This window comes from Urocampus carinirostris, chromosome 12 (genome assembly GCF_059441175.1).
Source record: "Urocampus carinirostris isolate Australia breed hairy pipefish chromosome 12, RoL_Ucar_1.0, whole genome shotgun sequence".
Lineage (NCBI taxonomy): Eukaryota > Metazoa > Chordata > Actinopteri > Syngnathiformes > Syngnathidae > Urocampus > Urocampus carinirostris.
This window is the reverse complement of record NC_142360.1, coordinates 16967539-16989829: the sequence shown is the minus strand read 5'-3', so window position 1 is coordinate 16989829 and position 22291 is coordinate 16967539. Positions and strand designations below refer to the sequence as shown.

General features: G+C 40.1%; 2 protein-coding genes, 1 long non-coding RNA gene and 1 pseudogene across 3 annotated transcripts; 2 read left to right on the top strand and 2 right to left on the bottom strand.

Annotated features, from left to right (window-relative positions):
• The first annotated feature begins 4827 nt into the window (after nt 1-4827).
• ebna1bp2 (EBNA1 binding protein 2) lies at nt 4828-14661 on the top strand. The gene is made up of 9 exons (XM_088350308.1): nt 4828-5062; nt 8367-8450; nt 8543-8718; nt 11126-11249; nt 11884-11973; nt 12060-12135; nt 12267-12360; nt 12457-12625; nt 12700-14661. The coding sequence occupies exons 1-9, from the start codon at nt 4970-4972 to the stop codon at nt 12739-12741; spliced, it is 948 nt and encodes a 315-aa protein (XP_088206434.1). The 5' UTR covers nt 4828-4969; the 3' UTR covers nt 12742-14661.
• A 3206-nt stretch (nt 14662-17867) lies between these two features.
• LOC148355116 (uncharacterized) lies at nt 17868-19244 on the bottom strand. The gene is made up of 2 exons (XR_015852291.1): nt 18999-19244; nt 17868-18515 (listed from the first exon to the last, which is right to left on the bottom strand). It is a non-coding gene; the product is annotated as an uncharacterized LOC148355116 (long non-coding RNA).
• A 163-nt stretch (nt 19245-19407) lies between these two features.
• LOC148355115 (U2 spliceosomal RNA) lies at nt 19408-19524 on the bottom strand (annotated as a pseudogene).
• Nucleotides 19525-19837: 313 nt separating this feature from the next.
• Nucleotides 19838-22067, top strand: LOC148355114 (induced myeloid leukemia cell differentiation protein Mcl-1-like). The gene is made up of 3 exons (XM_088349801.1): nt 19838-20360; nt 21322-21572; nt 21656-22067. The coding sequence occupies exons 1-3, from the start codon at nt 20144-20146 to the stop codon at nt 21770-21772; spliced, it is 585 nt and encodes a 194-aa protein (XP_088205927.1). The 5' UTR covers nt 19838-20143; the 3' UTR covers nt 21773-22067.
• The last annotated feature ends 224 nt before the right edge of the window (nt 22068-22291 follow it).

Below are 22291 nucleotides of genomic sequence, written 5' to 3'. Positions count from 1 at the left end.
CGCTAGTTCAATACAAATAGTGTCTGGTGTAGAATGCAAAAGGAAGCACTTGAAATCGTGAAATCAAATTGCTTAAAAAAATCATAAATATATATATTATCTCAAACAGCTGTTCAATTCTGTTTAAAGCAACCCTTATAAACAGTTTACTTAAATGCTGACTTTTGTAAGCAATGACATTATATAAAGGGACCATTTACTTGGCGTGGGGGTGTGAAACTCATTTGAGCTTCAGAGCCACACGGGTAAAATAAATAAATGAATAAATTAAATAAAAAAAACTCTCACGAGGGCTGGATTGGTAAATTAAAGAGAGAAAACATAGGAAGAGAAGGAGATCCATCTATCTATCTATCTATCTATCTATCTATCTATCTATCTATCTATCTATCTATCTATCTATCTATCTATCTATCTATCTATCTATCTATCTATCTATCTATCTATCCATCTATCTATCACAATGATAGGTAAAGTTAATCTCCGGGGAGTAAAATGTAAGTGTGCCCAAGAAAAGAGAGTACGTAAGTCAGTTGGAACTACAATTTATTACTTACAGGAGCGCCGAGAAGTTGGAAAAGTTTGGCCCAGTAATTGAAAAAAATGCACTTGTCCAAAGCCACATCAAAATAATATGATCTTATACTTATGTATATTTAAATATTTTTGTCTCCTGGGACTCTTTACACCGACACTTTGCCGCCCTTATAAACATAAAGGTCAGTTTACGCATTCATTACGTTTAATCTATGACAATACCACCCTCTAGTGGACCATGTAGATACAGTGACAAAGCATATGTTAAATCATATTTAAATTACAAAGCCTTAAAGAACCTGGTTACATCTAAAGTGTGAGAATGGAAGAAGCAATAGGAGATGAATCAATGTGTCTCGGTTACCCAAGTTTAAAAAATATTTTGGATAACTATGATGATACAACCTGCGACGAAGAATGGATGTGAACTGTTCAGACATGTTCATTCATGAACACATCACAAGCCTCCTGCTTTCAGTCGATACATTCAGATGTATAAAAAAAGTTTAGCTTCATAAACTTGATACAACACGTCCTGTTTATGACATAATTTTCCCTTTCTTTCTCTCCCTCACAAATATATTCAGTGCCATAAAAAAAGTGTGTGCCCCCTTCCAGAATTCTGTGTTTTTTCTATATTTTTAATTCACAAAGATTTGAGAGCATCAAACACTATTAATATCACAGGAGACAACCCAAAGAAATGCAAAATACAGTTTTGAAATGTTGATTTCAAGTACTAAGGCACAAAAATGTCAAAACCTATCTGGCCCTATGTTAAAAAGTAATTTCCCCCTGAACCAAGGAGGCAAACTAAGTATATGTTAAAGACAATAGGTACCTGGCCTAAGGCAGCCATCCCTCAGCTGCAGGACTGCTTCTCCTACACTCTATGAGACATTTTCTACATTCAGGATCTCCAAGAGCATGTGGCGGCGCCCTCTGTTGGCTGCGGCTGCATCGACTCGCTACAACGGGTCAGATGTATCGACATTTCGTTCTGTGTACATTGTTACAAAGAATGACAATACAAAGGAAATTATTATTATTTTTATTATGTGCACACTGTACTCTCATACATCAGAAACTGCATCAGTACTCTGAAAATAACTAAAGGATCAGGATATTCCCAAACCACAAACCCAGTACAATCCCTCCTACAAAACCGAAACACCGCCTTCAAGACGAGGAACAGGGACTGAACAGGGACTTAACAGGGACTGAATGGGGACTGCTCCCCTGCACAGCACGGTCAGGCACCAGGGAGACCAAGTTGGCCTACAAAAGAAAGCTTTAGAACTTCTTTACTGAAAACGACTCCAGGAAGATGTGGCAGGGAATAGACCACACAACAAACTACAACAGTAGAACCAGGTGGCTGCAAGGACTGAAACCTTGCCGGCAGAGGAACTTAACCTCTACTTTACCTGTTTTGACCAACCATCATTACCAACCATCAAAACCGGGCACCCTGACAGATCAGGAGTAGAGGTAAGATGGTTGCTGAAGACAGAATTCCTCAGGAAGGCGGCAGGCCACGATGGAGTGCCCAGGATAGAACTCAGAGCGTGCACAGACCAATTAACTGGAGTATTCACAAAAATCTCCAACCAGTCCCTGGCACAAGACACCTTTCTTACATGCCCCAAAACTTCCAAAGTCATCCCCGTTCCCAAAAAGGCAGCACGTGACAGCCTCAACAATTACAGGTCCGTGTCACTTTCGCCTATCATCATGAAGTTGTCGGAGAGACTAGTCTCCCAACACATCAGGGCATGACTGCCACCAACTCTGGACTCCTACCAGTTTCCCTACAAGGCATATTGAGTAACGGAGGAGGCCATCACCATACACTCTAGTCCATGCTGAGCCACCTGGAGCAATAACTGCAGCATCTGAGCCTCTCCACATACATCTGTCAGTGGATGAATTAATGAATGAATGAATGAATGAATGAATGAATGAAAACTTTATTCGAGCATTAAAATAAAAACAGAACAAAAACAATAACTCGACAACAAAATAATGTTACATAGTATGTTCGAAAAGGGTTAGTCAGAAGCAAATACTTATATTCCCTACCCCTCCATCTTCACTATTAAATACACCAATTATATAACAACAATTGTAATAATATTAGTAATAACAGTTATGATATACGTTAGCCACAATAACACAAAGTTAACCATAGTTCTAGACGCACTATTCCCAATCTCTCGTATCACTCATACCCCATTTTTCGTCATCTCTGTATTCCGCCAGGAATGTTTTTTTGTATTTAAATTTGAACAAGTGAATAGTTGGACATTGTTTAATCTCGTCTTGTAAATTGTTCCAAAGTTTGACTCCACACACAGACACACACATACTTTCCTGGTGGTTCTAACCTTTGGGATTATGAATTCTGCACAATATGTTAAGTATTGCAGAACTAGAGAACAATATAATAAATACAATGCATTATAGTTTAAAATGAATTTGGCTTTATTAATTATTAAAATGCTTTCAGATACCTTAGTTTGTATGTGTCACAATTGCCATGGCGCCCAGTTGGTCCCATGCGGGTGGCGCCGGATTCTGTCGCGGTGACCACGGCGCCCAATTGGCCCTGCCCATGCACACCGGCTGAGACGCATTGACAGATTGCTCCTTGGCAGTACTTAAACGCGCTCCTTTGAGCCGTTAGTTGTCTGAGCGTCTGTGATACTTCTGTGAGACTTCTGCAAGACTTCTGTCAAACTCTTTGTCAAATGCCTAGTTCCAGACATGGGGACTTGAGACTTAGTGACTTGGACTCGAGTCGACTCGAGTCGCTGTTTTTATGACTTGTGACTTGACTTGGACTTGGCAATCTAAGACTCGGGACTTGACTTGTGACTTGACTTGCCCAAGAAAAAAATACTTGGGACTTACTTGGGACTTGAAGGTGAAGACTTGAGACTTACTTGAGACTTGCACATGTGTGACTTGGTCCCATGTCTGCCTAGTTCTGTGAATCTGTCTGTGTTTGATCCTGTTTTATTTTTTGCCTGATCCGTTTGTTTTTGACAACTTTTCTTTTTCGGATTTGAATCCACTTCCGCGACCATCGATCTCCGGACCGAGTGTGCGCGCATTCCTCCTCTCCCCAATAAATAGAAAATGTTAGTGTCGTCTGCAAATATTACTATTTTCAATAGTTTTGAAACAATAAAAATATCATTAATATATACAGTAAATTAAATAACTTTGGACCCAGGATAGAACCCTGCGGTTGTCCACAACAGATGTCCAATCTATTCAGATGACAACTCTCACATTTTTACATATTGCTTCCTCCTTGTCAAATAACTTTGAATCCATTGCAAAGCCACGCCCCTGATGCCATATCTTTCCATTTTTTTCATAGTATATTATGATTAATGGTATCTATGGTAAATACTTTTTTTAAGTCAATGAATACCCCAACTGTGTATCTGTTTTTTTCTATCCTATGGGTGATTTCTGATTTCTTCTACTGCATCAATAATAGCCATTGTTGCTGATCTGTTTGCTTTAAAACCTTATTGACTTTCATTAATCAATTTATGTTTATCTACAAGTTGTTCTAGTCTATTATTTTAAAGTTTCTCTAATATTTTAGAGGAAGCAGAGATACCGGTCTATAGTTTGTAAAAATGTGCTTGTTTCTATAGAGTGATATAATAGTCTCCTCAGTTCTAATTCGTTTGTAAACATATTCCCTAGTTGATTCTTGTCTAGTAACCATCATACACTGTAAATACTGGTAGGTGATCAGAAATGTCACAAACCAGAAATCCGCAGATTTTTGTAGATTCACAGAAAGCACATGATTCATGCAAATATATGTTATGTTACCAGTGGGAGGCGAGCCCATGACATTGCAGGTCTTATCATCTACATTTTGTGGAAAATCAATGTCTGGGTAAAGTTTTGGCACAGTGTTAAAACACTGCGGCAGTCATGTTCTTCTGGATCAAATTGGTTGCAAGCTAAAGTAGAGGGGAGTACACTGTTGGCTCTCTGAGTATAAATATATATTTTTGCTTTATATATTCAATGTCATTTTAAGAGTCAAAAACACAGAATCCCTTAAAAATGTGTCGTTTGCAAAAGAAGCGGCTCATCGATCATTTGCACGACAACCTTTGATGCTCATTAAGGGCTTCTCCTTGCACTCCAAAGACGAATTAAAAGAACAAAAATGTGTGATAAGATATAACTGTAAACACACTATATTAATGGTGTATAATAATTATATGGTTTCGGCATATTTGGTAGGAACCTTTGTCACTTACATTTTTTCATCGACGCAATATTAGTGTTGCCCCACACATACAACTTCTCATTTCACACGTGAGCATTAGTAAAGTTGTTTCTCACTGCACCATTTTTGGGGGTCAATCAGTATTTGTTAATTTATTTTTATTCAATGGTTTTCGTAACCAAGAACATGGAGTGTGTGAACGAAGACGAGTCGAGCAGCTACGATTCCGAAGACGACAGTGAGATGTCCGACAATGCAGTGAGTAACTGTACTTTGCTAATGTGCTAGTTGTTAGCAAACAAAGCAATGATGCTATTAAAAAGTGGCTGTACTTTAATGATGCTTTAGTTTTTCGAAAAGTCTCTGTCCGTTTTAAGCCTATCAGGTAAACTCCATATCTAAAGTCAAGTTATGTTCATTTGTTTACCCTTAATCACAAGAAGTCTCAGGGCTGTACAGACTATCACAATCCCCTGATCTAAAACCTACTTGAGGGCAAGGAAAAACTCATAACCTCAGCATGAGAAAAATGTTAAAACCTGGAGAATGGGCCGCACTTGACGTAGTCCTCCCTTCAGGATGACCAGGTTGCTATTTATGTTGCTAGGGCATCAACAAACAATACACAATCATCGTCAACATGAAATACAGGTCATTCATAAACTATCTGTGTTTTAAGCCCAGATTGAAACATTTCCACTGAAGTTGCAGATTGACTCTCATATGTCAGGGCATTCCAAAACACTGGGGCCTCAAAGGAGAACGCCCTCAAACCTGCGGATCTTTTCTTGGCTCTTGGGATCACTAGATTTAGAAGAACGGCATTTTCAGAGCGAAGCAGGAATTAAACTGCTCCTTCATTTACACACTGACTAACCTATTTTTCAACAACCGTGTTGTGTTTTGCTTTTAAAGTGACCCACTGTCATATTTAGCTACACAGTGGAACCTCGTTTCTCAACCATAATCCGATCCAGAACCCCGTTCGAAAACCGATTTCTTCAATCACCGAAATCATTTTTCCCATTAAAAATAATGTAAATCGTTTTAATCCGTTCCAACACCCTAAATGTTTACCATGAATGTTTAACGTAAACATGAAGCTAACCCAGGCTAATCGTACGTTCGCGTTATCGTAATCTTCCGTACGAAAGATTACGCTAACATGAACGTGTAAAAATTAAAATAAGGATAAAGAATTTAATTATGAATAGGATTTCTTACCTTTGAGGTGGACGGTGGGGAGAGAAAAATCATCAAAAGTTTTTCAACCTCTTCCAAAACTTGCGGCAGTTGCTTGCTTATAGCACTAACTTCCTTAGCCGCATCACTCGATTTCACAGCCTCCTTATTTTTTACTATCGTACTGATAGTAGATTTAGCCATGCTGTATTCCCTAGCAAGATCGGAAACTCGTACACCTCTTTCATATTTAGCTATTATGTCTTTCTTAAAGGCAATAGTTGTACCAACAACTTTTCTGTTTTCACCTGTCCTGCTTGCACCGATCTTCTTCGGAGGCATAATAAAGGGCTAAAACACCCGTACGCCGCTCAGCATCGCACCCTAGCGTATGCACTCACGCATTACCGGCGTTTAAACTTCAATTTTTGGACCGGACAGCGAAGCAAGAATTTCTCGAAATTTTTGGTCGGACTCCGATTTTTCCGAACTGAGAGGCGTTTGAAAACCGAGGTTCCACTGTACTTAAAGTACATTAGCCTTGCTTTCCAGCATTTTTTTCCGACTTTCTCCACGTGGTCTGTATCAATTGGAGTGATACTTTATTTTGAGCAGGTTTAAAATTTGCGTTGTAGTCTTCCTGGCCATTGTTGAGCCATGAATTGTTCGAGATAAGGTGTAATATCTAAGAGCATGCACACACAGTTTGTACAAGTGCTTGGAGTCCTTTAAATGCTTGAATTTCAATGTAGTGTTTTAACGGATTGTAAAGGGCTTGAATTTTTGGGGAAGTGCTTGTAAATACTTGAAATTGTTGCCATATTTCACAACAAGTCTGCTTAAATATGCCAGACACTGCTCTCTGGTGGCTTCACTTTACATTTCTTCTTCCATTGTGATTTCCAGCAGCTCTCATTTGTTTGTTGGGCTTTGTATTATGAAGCGTAAGCACCCCCGATAAGTTGTGCCCAAGAGGACCAGTGCGTGCTACAGCCGCAAGGATTGCGTAACTATTATGGATATTTGTTATGCACCACTCAAAAACTTGGTAGCGTTTCTCAGTGGTAAATAGGAACGGGAAGAACTTCGTGCAACTGATTAGCGTGTCAATTAGAAGCTGCCTGTTTACATAGGCCTGCGCGTGCCCATTTAGACAATATTCACACCGCAGAGCTTAATGCTCATATTTTATTTTTTTATGAATTCCGATGATTTTGGGAGCGTTCACATTACCAAATAAATGTGACCCGTATGCGACTTGATTTTCTCTGTGAATGCCCTAGTCACATATGCACACAAAAGGACACGTGACGTGACATAATGCGCAATACACTCATGTATGAGGAAGTACTCTTGGATGTTAACAGTGGAGTAATGGCCCCCTAAATAATAAATCCAGAACCTCACTTCCCTCATTAAACTGTCTGTGTAGTGGGATTTGAATGTGAAGATTGTTAACTAGCATTAAGTCACTCTCCCTTGCCCTCCTTTTCTGCTTCCTAATGTGTTACAAGTCCAGGAACAGCAGTGCTTAAAGTAAGATAAAAGCAGATTAGAACGGTGTTTTTTTGTTTTGTTTTGTTTGTTTCAATTGTGTTTGTGTGTGTGTTTTTACCTTGGTGTTTCATTTGATTTGTAAAAGTCTTAAATTTAACTTGCGTAAAGTTTTGGAATCCTGTGTGAACCGCACAAATGCGCTTTTTTCTCACCAGAACCAGGTCACTTTCATAAATGGTCCTAAATCCGAAACCTATTAGTTATTTTGGAATGAGACTGCTGGGTGAACGGTAGAGACACATTCATGCAACCTACACGTTGTCGATAGGCGTTCAACGTCACTGCCCGGTATAATGGCGGCGCCCTCTGTTGGCTGCGGCTGCATCGACTTGCTACAACGGGTCAGGTGTATCGACATTTTGTTCTGTGTACATTGTTACAAAGAATGACAATACAAAGGAAATTATTATTATTATTATTATTCAACCAGGCGAGAAGAAGCAGATAAATCATGAACCACGGCAGAAGAAAACCAGTATTATGAATTCAAACATTCATGGAAAGTGAACACTTCATTTGTAGCTCAAGGACCATCCAACATCCCGATGCATACAAATCTGTGGTCTGTGCAGTTCTTTGAGACTCCTTGTGATTGACTTGACTGTTAAAGACACCCCAGATAACCCTTAACAGTAAATTATTTTACTTTAGTGGGATGAGCTATTTTTTACGGATACAACAAAGGGTAGATAAGTTCTCACAAACATTTACACGATCAAAGCTGCAGCAAAACTGTCCACTTTGTTTAAGAGGTTTTTATGCATGTTTATTTTGAATCTTGTCTACAATTATTGTTCTCCTGTCATCTGTGTTGTGTATTTAGCTACAAGAAGCTTTCTCAAAGGGCTTGTTGAAGCCCGGAATGAATTTGATCATCGATAAAGCCAAAACATTTGCCAACAAAAAGGTAAGTGAGATTTGAATGCAATTTTTTTGTACACTAATTCTGAAATCAACCATTTACACAACCAATTTCATGGGTATTGTTGTACTATGCAGGGCAGCATTAAACAGTGTTTGGCTGACTTAAAGAAGGATCTTCCTTGGGTGGAGAGATTGGACTTCACTAATCCACCTGTTGGGGATGTCCATGCTAAAATTGCCACAGCAAATGTGCAAAGCGGCAGTACTGGAGAAGTTGGGGCAGATGATGATTTTCAGCGGGAGATGTTATTGTAAGTGTACTTTTTCAAATATGCACTTCTGGTTCAAAGGCAAGGTACTCTAGCCTTAAGTCAAGTCAAGTCAAGTCATTTTTATTTGTATAGCCCTAAATCAGTGTATAGCCCTAAAGAGTCTCAAAGGGCTTCACAGATTATTACACTATATTACACAGACTATTTTTCAGCCGACGAGAAGAGTAGGTTATTCATATGCTATGGAGTAGAAGTGAGTTTTAAGTTTAGATTTAAACATTTCCACTGAGGTTGCAGATCGGATCTCAGGGGGAAGAGCATTCCACAGCACCGGTGCCCGGATGGAGAACGCTCTCGAACCAGCAGAACACTTCTTTGCTCTTGGGATCACCAGAAGACCGGCACTCTCAGATCGTAGGCTTCGGACCGGGACGTAGGGGCAAATCAGATCTGAAAGATATTTCGGTCACAGTTAAGAAGTACTGAGATTGAGATCCACCATTTTTTTAAAGAAAGGGACTCAGTGACCCAAATTACGATTTAAAAGGCAATTAAACAAATCATAACATTTTCTCTCATGCTAAACGTTGCTTCCCAAGACATAAATACAATGTGGAGTGCACTTTTTTTGAAATAGTCAATGTTATCCATCAGGTAATGGCAATGATACATTTTAAACCATAAACCCCACACAACACACATTTATATAATAATGTTTCAGTGTCAAAAAAATGTTACCCGTGCAAAGTTTTTACAATATAAAGGACTCCTCTCACCCTAGCCACTACCTTTTTACCTGTTATCTTCTGGTACTGTAGGTGCTACAGGTCCCTTTAAACAACGGCCTCAGAGACCATTTTTTTCTCCAGGGTTATCACCACCTGTAACAAGCGCGTAAGACTAAAAAAAGTATATATCATGCCAGTTATATTGGTAAAACGGCATTCATGCATTATTTGACTTATTTGGGGCATTTTGTTGCTGCTTAATGTCATTGCACTATTTTCCATTGCACTATTGTTGCAAAGCATTATTTTTTATTGCACTATTATCACAAAAGAAAATTGCACTCACAACTAAGGCCAGTCTCCAAGAACCACCTTGTAAACATTTTTGCCAATTTATCCTGACATTATTATCTTATTCTCTCTTTTAATTCTTTATGGTAGTGCCTGGAGACTTGCCTAAGAACAATAGAACACGATATTTTGGAGACAAGACAAGACATGTTTAATTGTATAGCCCTTAATCACATAGTCTTAAAGGGCTGCGCAGACCACAGATTATTGCAAACCACAGACTATTATTACACCATCCCCTGATCTAAAACCTGCATGAGGGCAAGGAAACACTCAAAAACCTCAACATGAGGAAATTGAAGAAACTTTGTCAAGGGACCGCACATGAGGTAATCCCCCTTCCAGGATGACCAGGCTGCAATGGATTTTGCAATAAAAATGATAAACAGGTATTGTTAACATAAAATATAGGTTATTCATATGCTATAGAATAGAAGTGTGTTTAGGCCTAGATTTAAACATTTCCACTGAGGTTGCAGATCGAATCTCAGGGGAAGAGCATTCCACAGCACTGGGGCCCGAATGGAGAACAGTCTTGAACCTGCGGATCTCTTCTTGGCTCTTGGGATCACTAGTAGACCAGCATTTTCAGAGCGAAGGCTCCAAACCGGAGCAAATTAACTCCAAAATAAGATGAGAAATAAGTATGAAATTTTTCAAAGTCTTGTGTGTTTAGGGGTGATGGCCATGGGGAAGAAACAGTCTTTTAGCCTGCTAGTCTTTGTCGTAAGGGACCTGTAGCGTCTGCCGAGGGCAGCTAGTCCGAGAGGTAGTAGCCAGGGTGACAGGATTCTTTATAATGTTGGCTCTGCTGCGGAATGGCAAGCCGGTAAAGTCCTTTGGACTGGGCGAAGATCAGTTGATCATCTTTTGGGGTGTGTTGATAACTCTGTGTCTTTCCTGTCCGCTGCCGTGCTCCCAGCATACCACATCGCTCTCCACTGTGGCTCTGTAGAACACGAGCGACTTTGGTTCAGGGTTGTTTTTCCTGAGCACTCTCAGCAAGTGGAGTTGCCGCTGGGCCCTCCCTACCACAGTTCAGAAGTTTTTGGTCATGATGTACTACACCTTAAGTAATTAGGTTTCGTCTTGATTACTGTTTATACTTGTATCCAATGAGGTAAAGTCATATTTATTTGTAAAGACCTTAATCACAAGAAGTCTCAAAAGGCTGTACAGACTGCAGACTATAACAGGTCAAACTTTTCCATAGCTGTGTCGCTTATTCATGAGGTTAGCATCTCCACGAGAGCAGCCAAGTTTGACTTTCACCGGGCCAGTGGTAAAATGTTATGTTATGGACACTTTGGTGACTTAATAAACCTGTTTCCAAAATTAATGATTTGCTCTGGGAAATGCCTTCACAGCTACCGCCAGGCGCAAGGCACAGTTCTGGAGGCGCTGCCCCTCTTGAAAAAGCACAGTATCTCCACCAAGAGGCCCGATGACTACTTTGCAGAGATGGCAAAGTCGGATCAACAAATGCAAAAGGTGACATCATTTTTCCATAATTTAATGTATTGAGACTCGTGTTAATGCTAAGGGCAGATCAAATATTTTGGATTAAAATTCTGGAATACTTTGTTGGATTCATTTGCATTGATTAAGCATCCAAAGTTTTTTTTAGAGGACGGATCTTCTTTAAGCCTTTGGCCTCAACCTTTCATCTTTTTTTGGTTTTTCGGTGATTTGCTCATTTTGTGACATGCTTGTTGAAACATTTCTGGGTAGAAAAAATATATGTGAAAACCCAAACCAGCACCAACAGATGTAAACAAATACAGGCCTACTACTTACTACCCATCTTAATGAGACGGGATACATTGTAGTCCACACTCGCACTGCTCTTGACTTTGCACTGCCAAGAGGGGAATCATGAAAAGAGGCCGTTTAAATGTATAATCATGCAATTCAGGCCAAGATCAAACTAAAGGTTAAGTATATTTTTGTGTTATAAATCTTTTCACGCTAAATAGGCCTAATTACAATGATATTAGTAGCAATAGGGCACCACTTTTACACATATTATTTCCCACATTGCTTTATAAGCTTTTCAGTCTGCAAACTTTTCTGTTTATTTTACCTGTGTGCATCTTCATTCCTTGTTGTATGATAAACTTTCCAGATTAGGAAGAAGCTGCTTCAAAAACAGGCAATAATTGAGAGATCTGAGAAGGCAAAGAAGCTGCGCGAGCAAAGGAAGTTTGGCAAAAAGGTAGTTTTTGGAGGATATCTAGAAATAATTTGCAGAAACGGTCTATGATTCAATAGATCAGTCTTAATTTTATTTTGACACACTAGGTGCAAGTCGAAGTGATTCAGAAGAGACAGAAAGAAAAGAAGGCAATGATGAATGCAGTGAAGAAATACCAGAAAGGTTAGTTGGGAGACTTTTTTTTTTTAATGTCAGTTTTATAAATGTCAGATTCGCATGATATTTGCCAATTGTTCTACTTTCTCTGTTAACTTTTGTATAACAAGCAACTGCCTTGATCTTCCCACTTTCAGGAATGACTGACAAGTTGGATTTCTTGGAAGGGGACCAAAAGGAACCCCAAAAAGATTCCTCGCAGAACTCCAAGAAGGGACCGAACAAGAAGAGGTGAATTAAGTGTTAACTTTTAGCACCAAGGAGCAGCTGTGAAAATAATTCATTGCGTCTTTAACTCAAGACTTTTTGTACAATTGTGTTTAAAAGTGCCAACTCGAAGAGAAAGTTTAAGGACCAAAAGTTTGGATTCGGAGGCAAGAAGAGCGGAAAGAAGTGGAACACTAAAGAAAGCCACAATGACGTTTCTAGTTTCCGTTCTAAATCAGCATATGGGAAAGGAGTGCAGGGAAAAAAAGGAAAAGGAGGAAAACAAAATGTAAGTCACACTGACCGTTTGTTCCTGATGCACAGAGACCAGAACGTCACTTATTTTGTCTGTCTTACTCCTAGAAACGGCCTGGGAAGTCTGCACGCAGGAAGATGAAAAAATAAACTTAACACTTTTTTGTTTGATTAAAGTTTTTATTTTTACCTTTCAAAATGCTCATTTTAGAAGCCCTCTTTCTCAATGAAACGTGACGGATTATATGATCTGTGGACAGTCAGTTGTGTTTGCAAAGGTTATAGTAAAATTCGAACTGTAAACGCTCCTAATTGTAAGCTGCACCCTGTTCATTTTTAAAGAAAAACAATTTTTTTTACATACCTAAGCTGCAACTTAACTATAAGCTGCATGTGCCCACATTGAAACAAGAGATATTTACAAAGAAAGACGGTACACAGAGAGTTGTAATAATAGACGGTACCTAAACCCCTGTAATGTTCGAGGGGAGATACCATGATAATGAAATCTAGAAGTTACGGCATGTGTCGGTGAGGCTGGGACCTTAGCTTGGCCTTTTGGCTGAGAGTAAGATTCCCGGCTCCTAGGCTTTGTAGCGTATTATGAACTGACCGATAATGGATAATGAATAAAGAAGATAGAACAATAACCCTTAAAAAAATCCCCCCCCTTTAATGTTCGATGTCACCAGTCCTTGAAATACATAATGCCACATATCATTGGAAAGCTTATATTTTGGGATTATAGTTATGAGCATTTCAAAATGTACATCACAATTGGTCTGAAACAAGATACCCGAAAACTAAAGCCATGGTGACTTGCCATTACGTCCCCTGGGCCATCTTCAACTTTTTGAATGTCTGCGAAAATTGCTTTGTTACATCAGGGACAATCCATAGAATCCAACCGTGTAAAATATTTACCCCAAAACACACACACAATAATACCACCAGAAATGAGCCTGAAAAATGGCTGCTTTTTTGGACGTTGCTTCTTAGAGTCCGTTCATTTCACCACATTATTTACATTTACAAATAAACAGACTCGTTAATTTATTCCCAATATGGTAAAGACGCTCCGCTACTTACAACCATTCGACTTAGGAAAAACAGTAGATACGAACATATTTTTTGGGATGTTTAAAAATATTCCGGACATTGCTATAAATTAGATTTTGTATTGTCTGCATGTTTTTTCCGAGTACAGGACATTGTAGTGCTTCTTTTTGCCGCTAGCAGGCTGTGCCGCTGTGAGAGGTCAGCCAGCATCCACCCGGAAGACAAAAAATCTGCTTCCTCTTCCTAGTTCATGTGTAAACATCTGTGCTTCACCTGCCCTCCTTTCGATTGACACCTTTTCCATTATGAGGGTCTTATGCTAGATTTATTCATGCACAAAGTTACATTATACTTGCATCTTCTTCGACACATATGCAACATGTCTCACTCTTACTGCTCAGGCACCCCAGGCAGCCGTTTGAAAAAATGCATGAATCCGCTGCATCATTACATAGGCCGCAGGGTTAAAAGCTTGGAGAAAAAGGTCGCGGCTTAAAGTCTGAATTTATTTTCACTAAAAATCATGGATCATACACAGTAAAGATGCCGGATAATTGTCGGGCTAATATTTATTGGAAGAGTTAAAAGCAAAAAAATGACACCCATGTTATTATTATTATTATTAGTCGAATAACACAAAAATGGGTCTAAGATCATCACTTGAAGCCAATGCCACTTTCTGGATTTATGTTTACTTACCTTAGTATCCTTTTTCATGTATCTCCCTTGAGGTTAGATTCCGCTAAAATAACAAATATTTCCAGGATGAATTCCTTATCTTGGGTTTGTGCAATATCCCCAACTTAAATGTGCGTGATGCCTCCTGCAGATCACTCAAACAGTGTGGGTTTACAGAGCTTAATATTTTGTTGGCTTCTACTGTATACCGGAACATACTTTTTTAAATTCTCACCTGTTCAACCCCTGATCAAATTTCATGCCTGATCTCATTGAATAAGAGCCTTATGTATTTCTGAGTCTCAATTTTTATTAAAATGGGAACGTGAAAAATGTGTCCAAGTCAACTTGATGCATCATGAGGCTTTTTGGGTTTGTTTTTTTTCCAACCACATCTCCATTTGTGACATCATTACAGAAGAAGTTAACATACTAAAAGTTGTGGAATTAACCTGGCAGCGCCCATAAGGGGCCTGGAGAACTCAATCAGCGTCTTTGCTTGTTCATTTAATGAACATTCATATGCATGAGATAAACCTAGCCGCACCCATTAGACAACAAGGACTTCAGCCAATCAGTGTCTTTGCTCTTTCATGTGTAGGTTGATTGGCAGGTTTTAACCCTGCCGCCCCCCCCTTTTTGGGGGGGGTGGAGATCAAGGATTCCAGTCAATCAACGTCTTGGCCATCACCCCTAAGTCAAGTCACATTTATTTATATAGCCCTTAATCACAAAAATGTCTCAAAGGACTGCACAGGATTATAATTACAAAATTACACAATTACCCGATCCTAAACCAGCATGCGGGCAAGGAACAACCCAAAAACCTCAGCGTGAGGAAAAAAGAGAAACCCAGAGAAAGGACCTCACACGTGGCAATACCCCCTCCAGGATTTACTAGGGTGAATTACAATTAGCATTACTGTACACAAAATAGTAAACATTAGGTAAGATGTTGAAGATGTCCGGAAAGAGCATGACACCAACGACGCCCCCGGCCTGTAAACTATTCCAGAAAGTCTATGACGGCCACGACTCTGCTTCCCATCTCTGCCAGCTGGTAATTGCAGGGGTTGACATGCTGCAGGTCAGACGCTGGTCGGCTGACTCATCTCAGTCCTTCTCCTTCGTATCAGCCAGGCAGGCGTCGGAAAAAGACAGGACAAAACAACATGTGGTGGGCATCAATCATACGCTTTGGAATATAAGTGTGTCTTAAGCCTTGATTTAAAAACTTCCGTTGAGGTTGCAGATCTCCAGAGGCAGGGCATTCCATAACACCGGGGCCCGGATGGAGAACACTCTCGAGCCTGCAGACTTCTTGGCTCTCGGAGTCACAAGTAGACCGGCATTTTCCGAGCGCAGACTCCGTGCAGGAACATAGGGGGAAATCAAATCGGAGAGATGAGAGGGTGCAAGCCCATGCAAACATTTATATGTTAATAAAAGAACCATAAAGTCACATCTTAAGTGGACTGGGAGCCAGTGCAAGTTGGCCAATACAGGAGTAATATGCTCAAACTTTTTGGTCTTAGTCAAAAGTCTAGCTGCCGCATTCTGAACCATCTGCAAACTTTTAATGCTAGACATCGGGAGACCAGAAAGCAATACATTACAGTAATCAAGCCGAGAAGTAATAAATGCATGAATTAAAACCTCCACATCTGATTGGGACAGCATCGAACGAATCTTCGCAATATTACGGAGGTGGTAGAAAGCTATTCTAGTGATATTTTTCACTTGTAACTGAAACGACAGATTAGGATCAAATATAACACCTAGATTTTTGACCGAGTCACTATGGGTGATATTACATTTGTCTAGGTTCAGGTTAGTGTTTGAAAACAACTGACGACAGTGAGCTAGACCGATAATCAACATTTCAGTTTTTTCTGGTTTAAGGCGTAAAAAATTAAATGACATCCATCTTTGAATCTCAGTAAGGCAAGCCTCCAGATTTCTACAACTTAACTGTCCAGTTTTTTTCCAGTGGCACATACAGTTGAGTGTCATCTGCATAGCAATGGAAAGTAATAATGTACCAAGCGGGATCATATAAATACTAAAAAGAAGGGGGCCAAGTACAGAGCCTTGAGGGACACCACAGGGGACATTAGATTGTTTAGAGGTTAGATTGCCATAGTTAACACATTGCATTCTGTCTGACAGGTAGGATCTAAACCACGAGAGTACAGTTCCCGAGATACCAATGCGTTCTAGACGAACCAATAATATGTTGTGGTCAACAGTATCAAAAGCAGCGCTGAGATCCAGCAGCAGTAACATTGATGAGGCACCGGAATCCATTGCTAAAAGGAGATCATTGGTTACTATAGCCAGGGCTGTCTCAGTAGAGTGATTTGCCCTAAATGCTGACTGGACAGTTTCAAAAGGGTATTTTCTGACATAAAGTCATTTAGCTGCTGTGCAACGACTTTTTCAAGTATTTTTGCAAAAAATGGCAGATTGTACACTGGCCTATAATTACCTAGGCTTTCTGGGTCAAGGTTAGGTCGCTTAAGCGTAGGTTTAATGACGGCAGACTTGAAGGCTACAGGAACAATACCCAAGGATAGCGATATATTAATAATATTTAAAACTGAGGGTCCTAAGATCCCAAACAGATCCTTCACCGGTGAAGCTAGAAACGGATCGAGCAGGCACGTAGTTTGTTTGGCCCTACTGACCATCTGTGTTAGATTATCAAGGGACAAATCATTGAAACTGGAGAATGTTTCTGAACAACCGCTGACACGGTCCATACCCAATACCTCCACATCTTTGATATAGGAGGAGGCAACAGAGCGTTCTTTTAAAATTTCATTCCTGATTAGTTGAATCTTTTTATTAAAAAAATCCATAATGTCATTAGCAGAATAAGTGCAACCATTTGCGTTAAGTTGCTGTCTGGTAAGTTTCGTCACTGTGTCAAACAAAAATTTCGGATTATTCTTATGTTTAGCAATAATCTTAGAGAAAAACGAAGCTTTAGCTGAGGCAAGAGCTACTTTATATTTCAGCAAAATGTCACACCAGGCCAGTCGGAATACCTCCAGCTTAGTAGTGCGCCATTTTCGTTCAAGTTTTCTGCAACTTTGTTTGAGTAACCTAATTTCTTCAGTAAACCAAGGTGTATTCTTCTGAGGTCGGAATTTATGCCTTACGGGTGCCACAGAATCAAGAATATTAACCAAAACAGTATTAAAGTCATTTGTAAGTGAGTCAACAGACCCAGTGTACAAAGGGAAGGCTGCAGTTACCGTAGGTAATAATTCTTTTAAGGCTAATACTGTTTTAGGGCGGATATTGCGACTGCTAAAGCCTAGATTTTCCTTATCACAGCAAACATTAAACAGCACCTCACACTTAACAAGATAGTGATCAGAGATGGCATTAGGATACGGTAACACTGTAACATTTGAGGCTACTACGCCACGGGTCAGAACGAGATCTAGAGTTTTCCCATCTTTATGAGTGGGCACATCAACTATTTGATTGAAACCAAATGTATCCATCAGTGACTTAAATGCAATTGCAAGTGAATTTGATGGGGAGTTTATGTGAACATTAAAATCACCAATAATTACAACATTATCCGCATAAGTTACTAAGAAATTCTTCCAAAAAATTTGAGTATGGTCCAGGTGGGCGATACACAAGGACTAAATAAAATGGTGTTGATATTAAGGACCTCATAACAAGTGCTTCAAACGTTTTAAAACCAGTAGGGGTATTAGGAGTAAATTTCAACTTATCTTCTGATATAAGAGCAACACCTCCACCTTTTTTGCATTGTCGTGCCAAATGCGAACTCACAAAGTTAGGGGGAGAAGCCTCATTTAACATTACAAACTCATTTGGTTTTAACCAGGTCTCACAAAGGCCAATAAGGTTAAGATTGTGTTCATTAATAAGGTCATTGACAAGTAAAGCCTTGGAGGCTAGTGATCTAATATTCAGAAGGCCAAGCTTCAGCACTGTGGACTGAGCTGAAACCTCTCGCAAGTTGTGAACCTTAATGGCAACCTTAGTGGTAACCTCCACAGGATTATACTGCCGGTCCCGGGTCTTGTGGCTTGCATGATGGCAGATGCGGCTCGATTTCCATACCACAGGAATATTGTTGACAGGTGGAGTAGCAGGATAACTACTGGTAGAAAATAATGTTATTTCTTCACCCTCCTCACCTAACAAGGGAGAAACAGATGTAAGAAGCACAGAAGAAGATGCTATAGAAGAGTACAGATCAGGGTGTATGGTGCAGTCAATAGAACGCTCTAAACTACAAAAACCATGTGAATTGCATGAATCTAGCATAGCGCTAGTTATCTCTAGCGTTAGACTCCACACCCCTGGTTACAGGTTCATTAATCACCTGTGACCTGGCCTGCACTAGTGTACCCTGTCATGGAAGGCTTAAACAGTAATCTATATTTTTAGAAAGAGTGAGAGCACCTTCCCAGTTAGGGTGAAGGCCGTCTCTCCTCAGCAGGTCAGGTCGGCCCCAGAAAGCAGGCCATCACGTGAACACTTCATCACCTTTCTCTTCCCAACATTGACACATAACTTACGCCTATCACATACTCTTCCAAACTCCGTTACAACCTTCTCAATGTTTCCTCAGAATCAGCCACAAGCGCTGTGTCATCTGCAAACAACTACTGACTTACCTGCCACACTGTTCCACTGTTGTCCATCATGTCTACACCTCTGCCAAATACTCTTGCATTCACCTCTCTCACCACACCATCCATGTACACATTGAGTCATACCTAAGACTTATAACATTGGTAAAAAAATGGCGGCGCCCTCTGTTGGCTGCGGCTGCATCGGCTCGCTACAACGGGTCAGGTGTATCGACATTTCGTTCTGTGTACATTGTTACAAAGAATGACAATACAAAGGAAATTATTATTATTATTGGGGTGTTTAAGGGTTATTGTTCTATCTTCGTTATTCATTATCCATTATTCGTTATCGGTCAGTTCATTATACGCTACAAAGCCTAGGAGCCGGGACACTTACTCTCAGCCAAAAGGCCAAGCTAAGGTCCTAGCCCTAAAGCCATGTTGCGATCATTGCGAATGCACCGTTCCCGGAGGTACTGCAATACCGGGCCGATGCGTGGAGTGGACAGAGCAAGCTCTTATTCCATCTCCGGAATGCAAAAATCAAAAGGCCAAGCGGCCAAGTTAAGGTCCTAACAGGCCAAGCTAAGGACCTGGCATCAAAGATGAGGACGGCTTACCGTGAATTTCATAATTATTATTAAACAGCCATGGTGACATCACACACCCCACAAGTCGACACAGGGAACCACTTGTCTCACTCCCTACTCTTACACATGCTGTGCTGTTCATATAAAAGCTCTTCAATGCTTCCAACAACTTTCCACCCACTCCATACATCACTTGCCACAACGCCTCTCTATCAACTCTGTCATACGCCTTTGCTTCTATGACACTTCTACGATATGGCCTTTAATATGCGTACATATATGTGCATGGGATAGGACTCCAGCCAGTTTTCCAATGCGCAGCATCAGAGTTGGTTTGAAATCTGGACGTGTAAGAATACATTTGCTATTGACACTAACAAAGATGTTATATAACAAAATTGTGAATATGCTTGATTGCTATTAAGATTTTAGAGAAGGGTTGTTCAAACTTCACATTGTGTTTGCTGTTAAACGTCATATTGAAATATAATATTGTGAATGTGCTTGATTGCTGTTGAGATTGTCAAGATTGTTTTCTGTTATTAGTGTCAATAAATTTGTTCAAACCAAAAAAGAATACATTTGCAAGCACCGGAGATGAGCGTGAGAGGAGCCTCGACATCGCCGCCTGTAGACAGGGCAGAGGTCCACAGCCTCGCCGGCCCCGACGTCCTGGAGGCCGAGACAAGGCAACTCATCGGCTGCTTTTTCAGGGAATACGCCGGCCTCCCTAACACTGAAAGGAACCATGAGTTCATGTCGACCATGAAGTGGATCACGGCCAAATACGTGGAATGGGACAGGGTGCATGTTGGTAAACAAATGCATTAATTTTAGGATTATTTTTTTGCTAAAGCTACTTTTAAATCTGTCAAATAATTCAACTGAAGGGTGTCTTGCAACCGTTAACAAGCACGTTGCTTTTTCGACTGTTACCATTTGCATCATAAAAAGTTCAATCTTAACGCCTATGTTGTGTTAGGGTCTCTTGTGATCTATTTTAAGGTTATAATATGTAATAACAAGTAATAATAAGCAATACATGGTTATGGATGCATATAATGTTTGCAGTCCCTTGAGGCATTTCTCGACTAAGGGCTTTACAAATAAATGTGACTTGATTCGACTTGAATTATATCAAGCAATACTGTACTTCTTTCTTTTGTGGTTAGGACTGAGTCCAACCCGGGTCAAAATTGACCTGCTAGTAATGGTTAGTAGTGCCATTTCCAAACACAACACGAGGGCTAAAAAAGTTAACATATATTAGTTCCCACATTACGGTAAATGTATGCTTCACTTGTCAGTTATGCAATGCTCTTTTACGTCTGATCAGTTAACTTGCACGTTTTTTGGTCGTCATTTTAAAGTGCAAACATCAGTTATTGCCAATAATTTAAAATACCAGTTCTATCTTGGTTTTGACACATTGAACTTAATTTTGTAAAAAAAATGACTTCCAAAAAACCCAAAATAAAAGCAGTAGCTTATAGCTGTCTTCCTACCCAGAAATCGGTGATGGAATTTTGAAAAAGAATAACATGAACATGGATTGAACCTGTTAATAATGTGAGTGCAAAAGTAGCTAAAATGTTTCAGTTGGCTGAAGGTGGTTTGGTGACTCAATATAAAGAAACTATACAATAAAGGAAATTTTAACCTTAGTCAGAACAAAAGAAAAGCACAATTATATTTTTTATGTGTGTATTAGCCAAGCATTCTAATAAAATAATGCAGTGTAGATTTTCTTATCCTTGTTTCCTTCTCTCTTAAAGCCACCATCAACTCGCTTTTGCGTGAGGAGGGAGGATATGACTTGTCCTTCATCAGTAAGGTGGCCAGGAGGTTATTCGAGAATAGGAACACCGCCTGGGGTCGCATTGCAGGCTTGCTGGCCTTTGGTGCGGTGGTGTCTCGGATCCTGAAAGAGAAGGAACAGGCTCACCGCGTGGAGTTTGTAGCCCAGGAGATTTCCAACTACCTGCTAACACACCAGCGCTCCTGGCTTGTCCAACACAATGCTTGGGTAAATGCTACTCGAAATAAGTCCAATACTCCGTGTCATTTCTGACCTCTTTAATTCATATTTGTATTGTTTTTGCTCATCAGAACGGATTCTTGGACTACTTTAAAGTAAGAGTTGATATTGAGTCCGCGGCGAGGAAGGTCCTCTTAGCCTTTCTTGGCGTGAGCATCATTTTGGCTTTGTTCCTAAAAGTATATTGAAGTTTGAATTTAGGTTTGTCTGTTGGACTCTGTTTTGAGCCAAAGTTTTCCGGAGTAAATTTTGACGTGGGGCAGCTCTCAGGCCGAGGGAGGTGATCAGCTGTCTGGGGGCCGACGCGGAGGAAATGACGCGTCATTCTTCCGGGAACGGGAGACCAATGGGAGCAAGCGAAGGGGCGGAGGAGATGATTTGCTGAGCAACTCGGAAGAAGGAGAAGAGTCGGTTTTTGGAAGGATAAGCGTGCAGAGATGTAGTGATTTGTGTGTTAGAAAATAAATCCACCCGTGAGTGAAATGCCGGCTTCTGAGAACTTTCTATGCAGAAAAGAGCGCGAAAATTGTTTGGATGAATGGTGATTGGGAAAGGTCACAAATTGGAGTCAGATGATTAATTTAAGTTTGTGTTGATTTAACAAGAAATTCCAACAAATTATGGTGACCCCCGACGTGACTGCAAGAGAGGTAAAAGAAGTCCAGGACTTCAAAACCACAAGAGAGTCTGGGACTCCGGATCTGGGG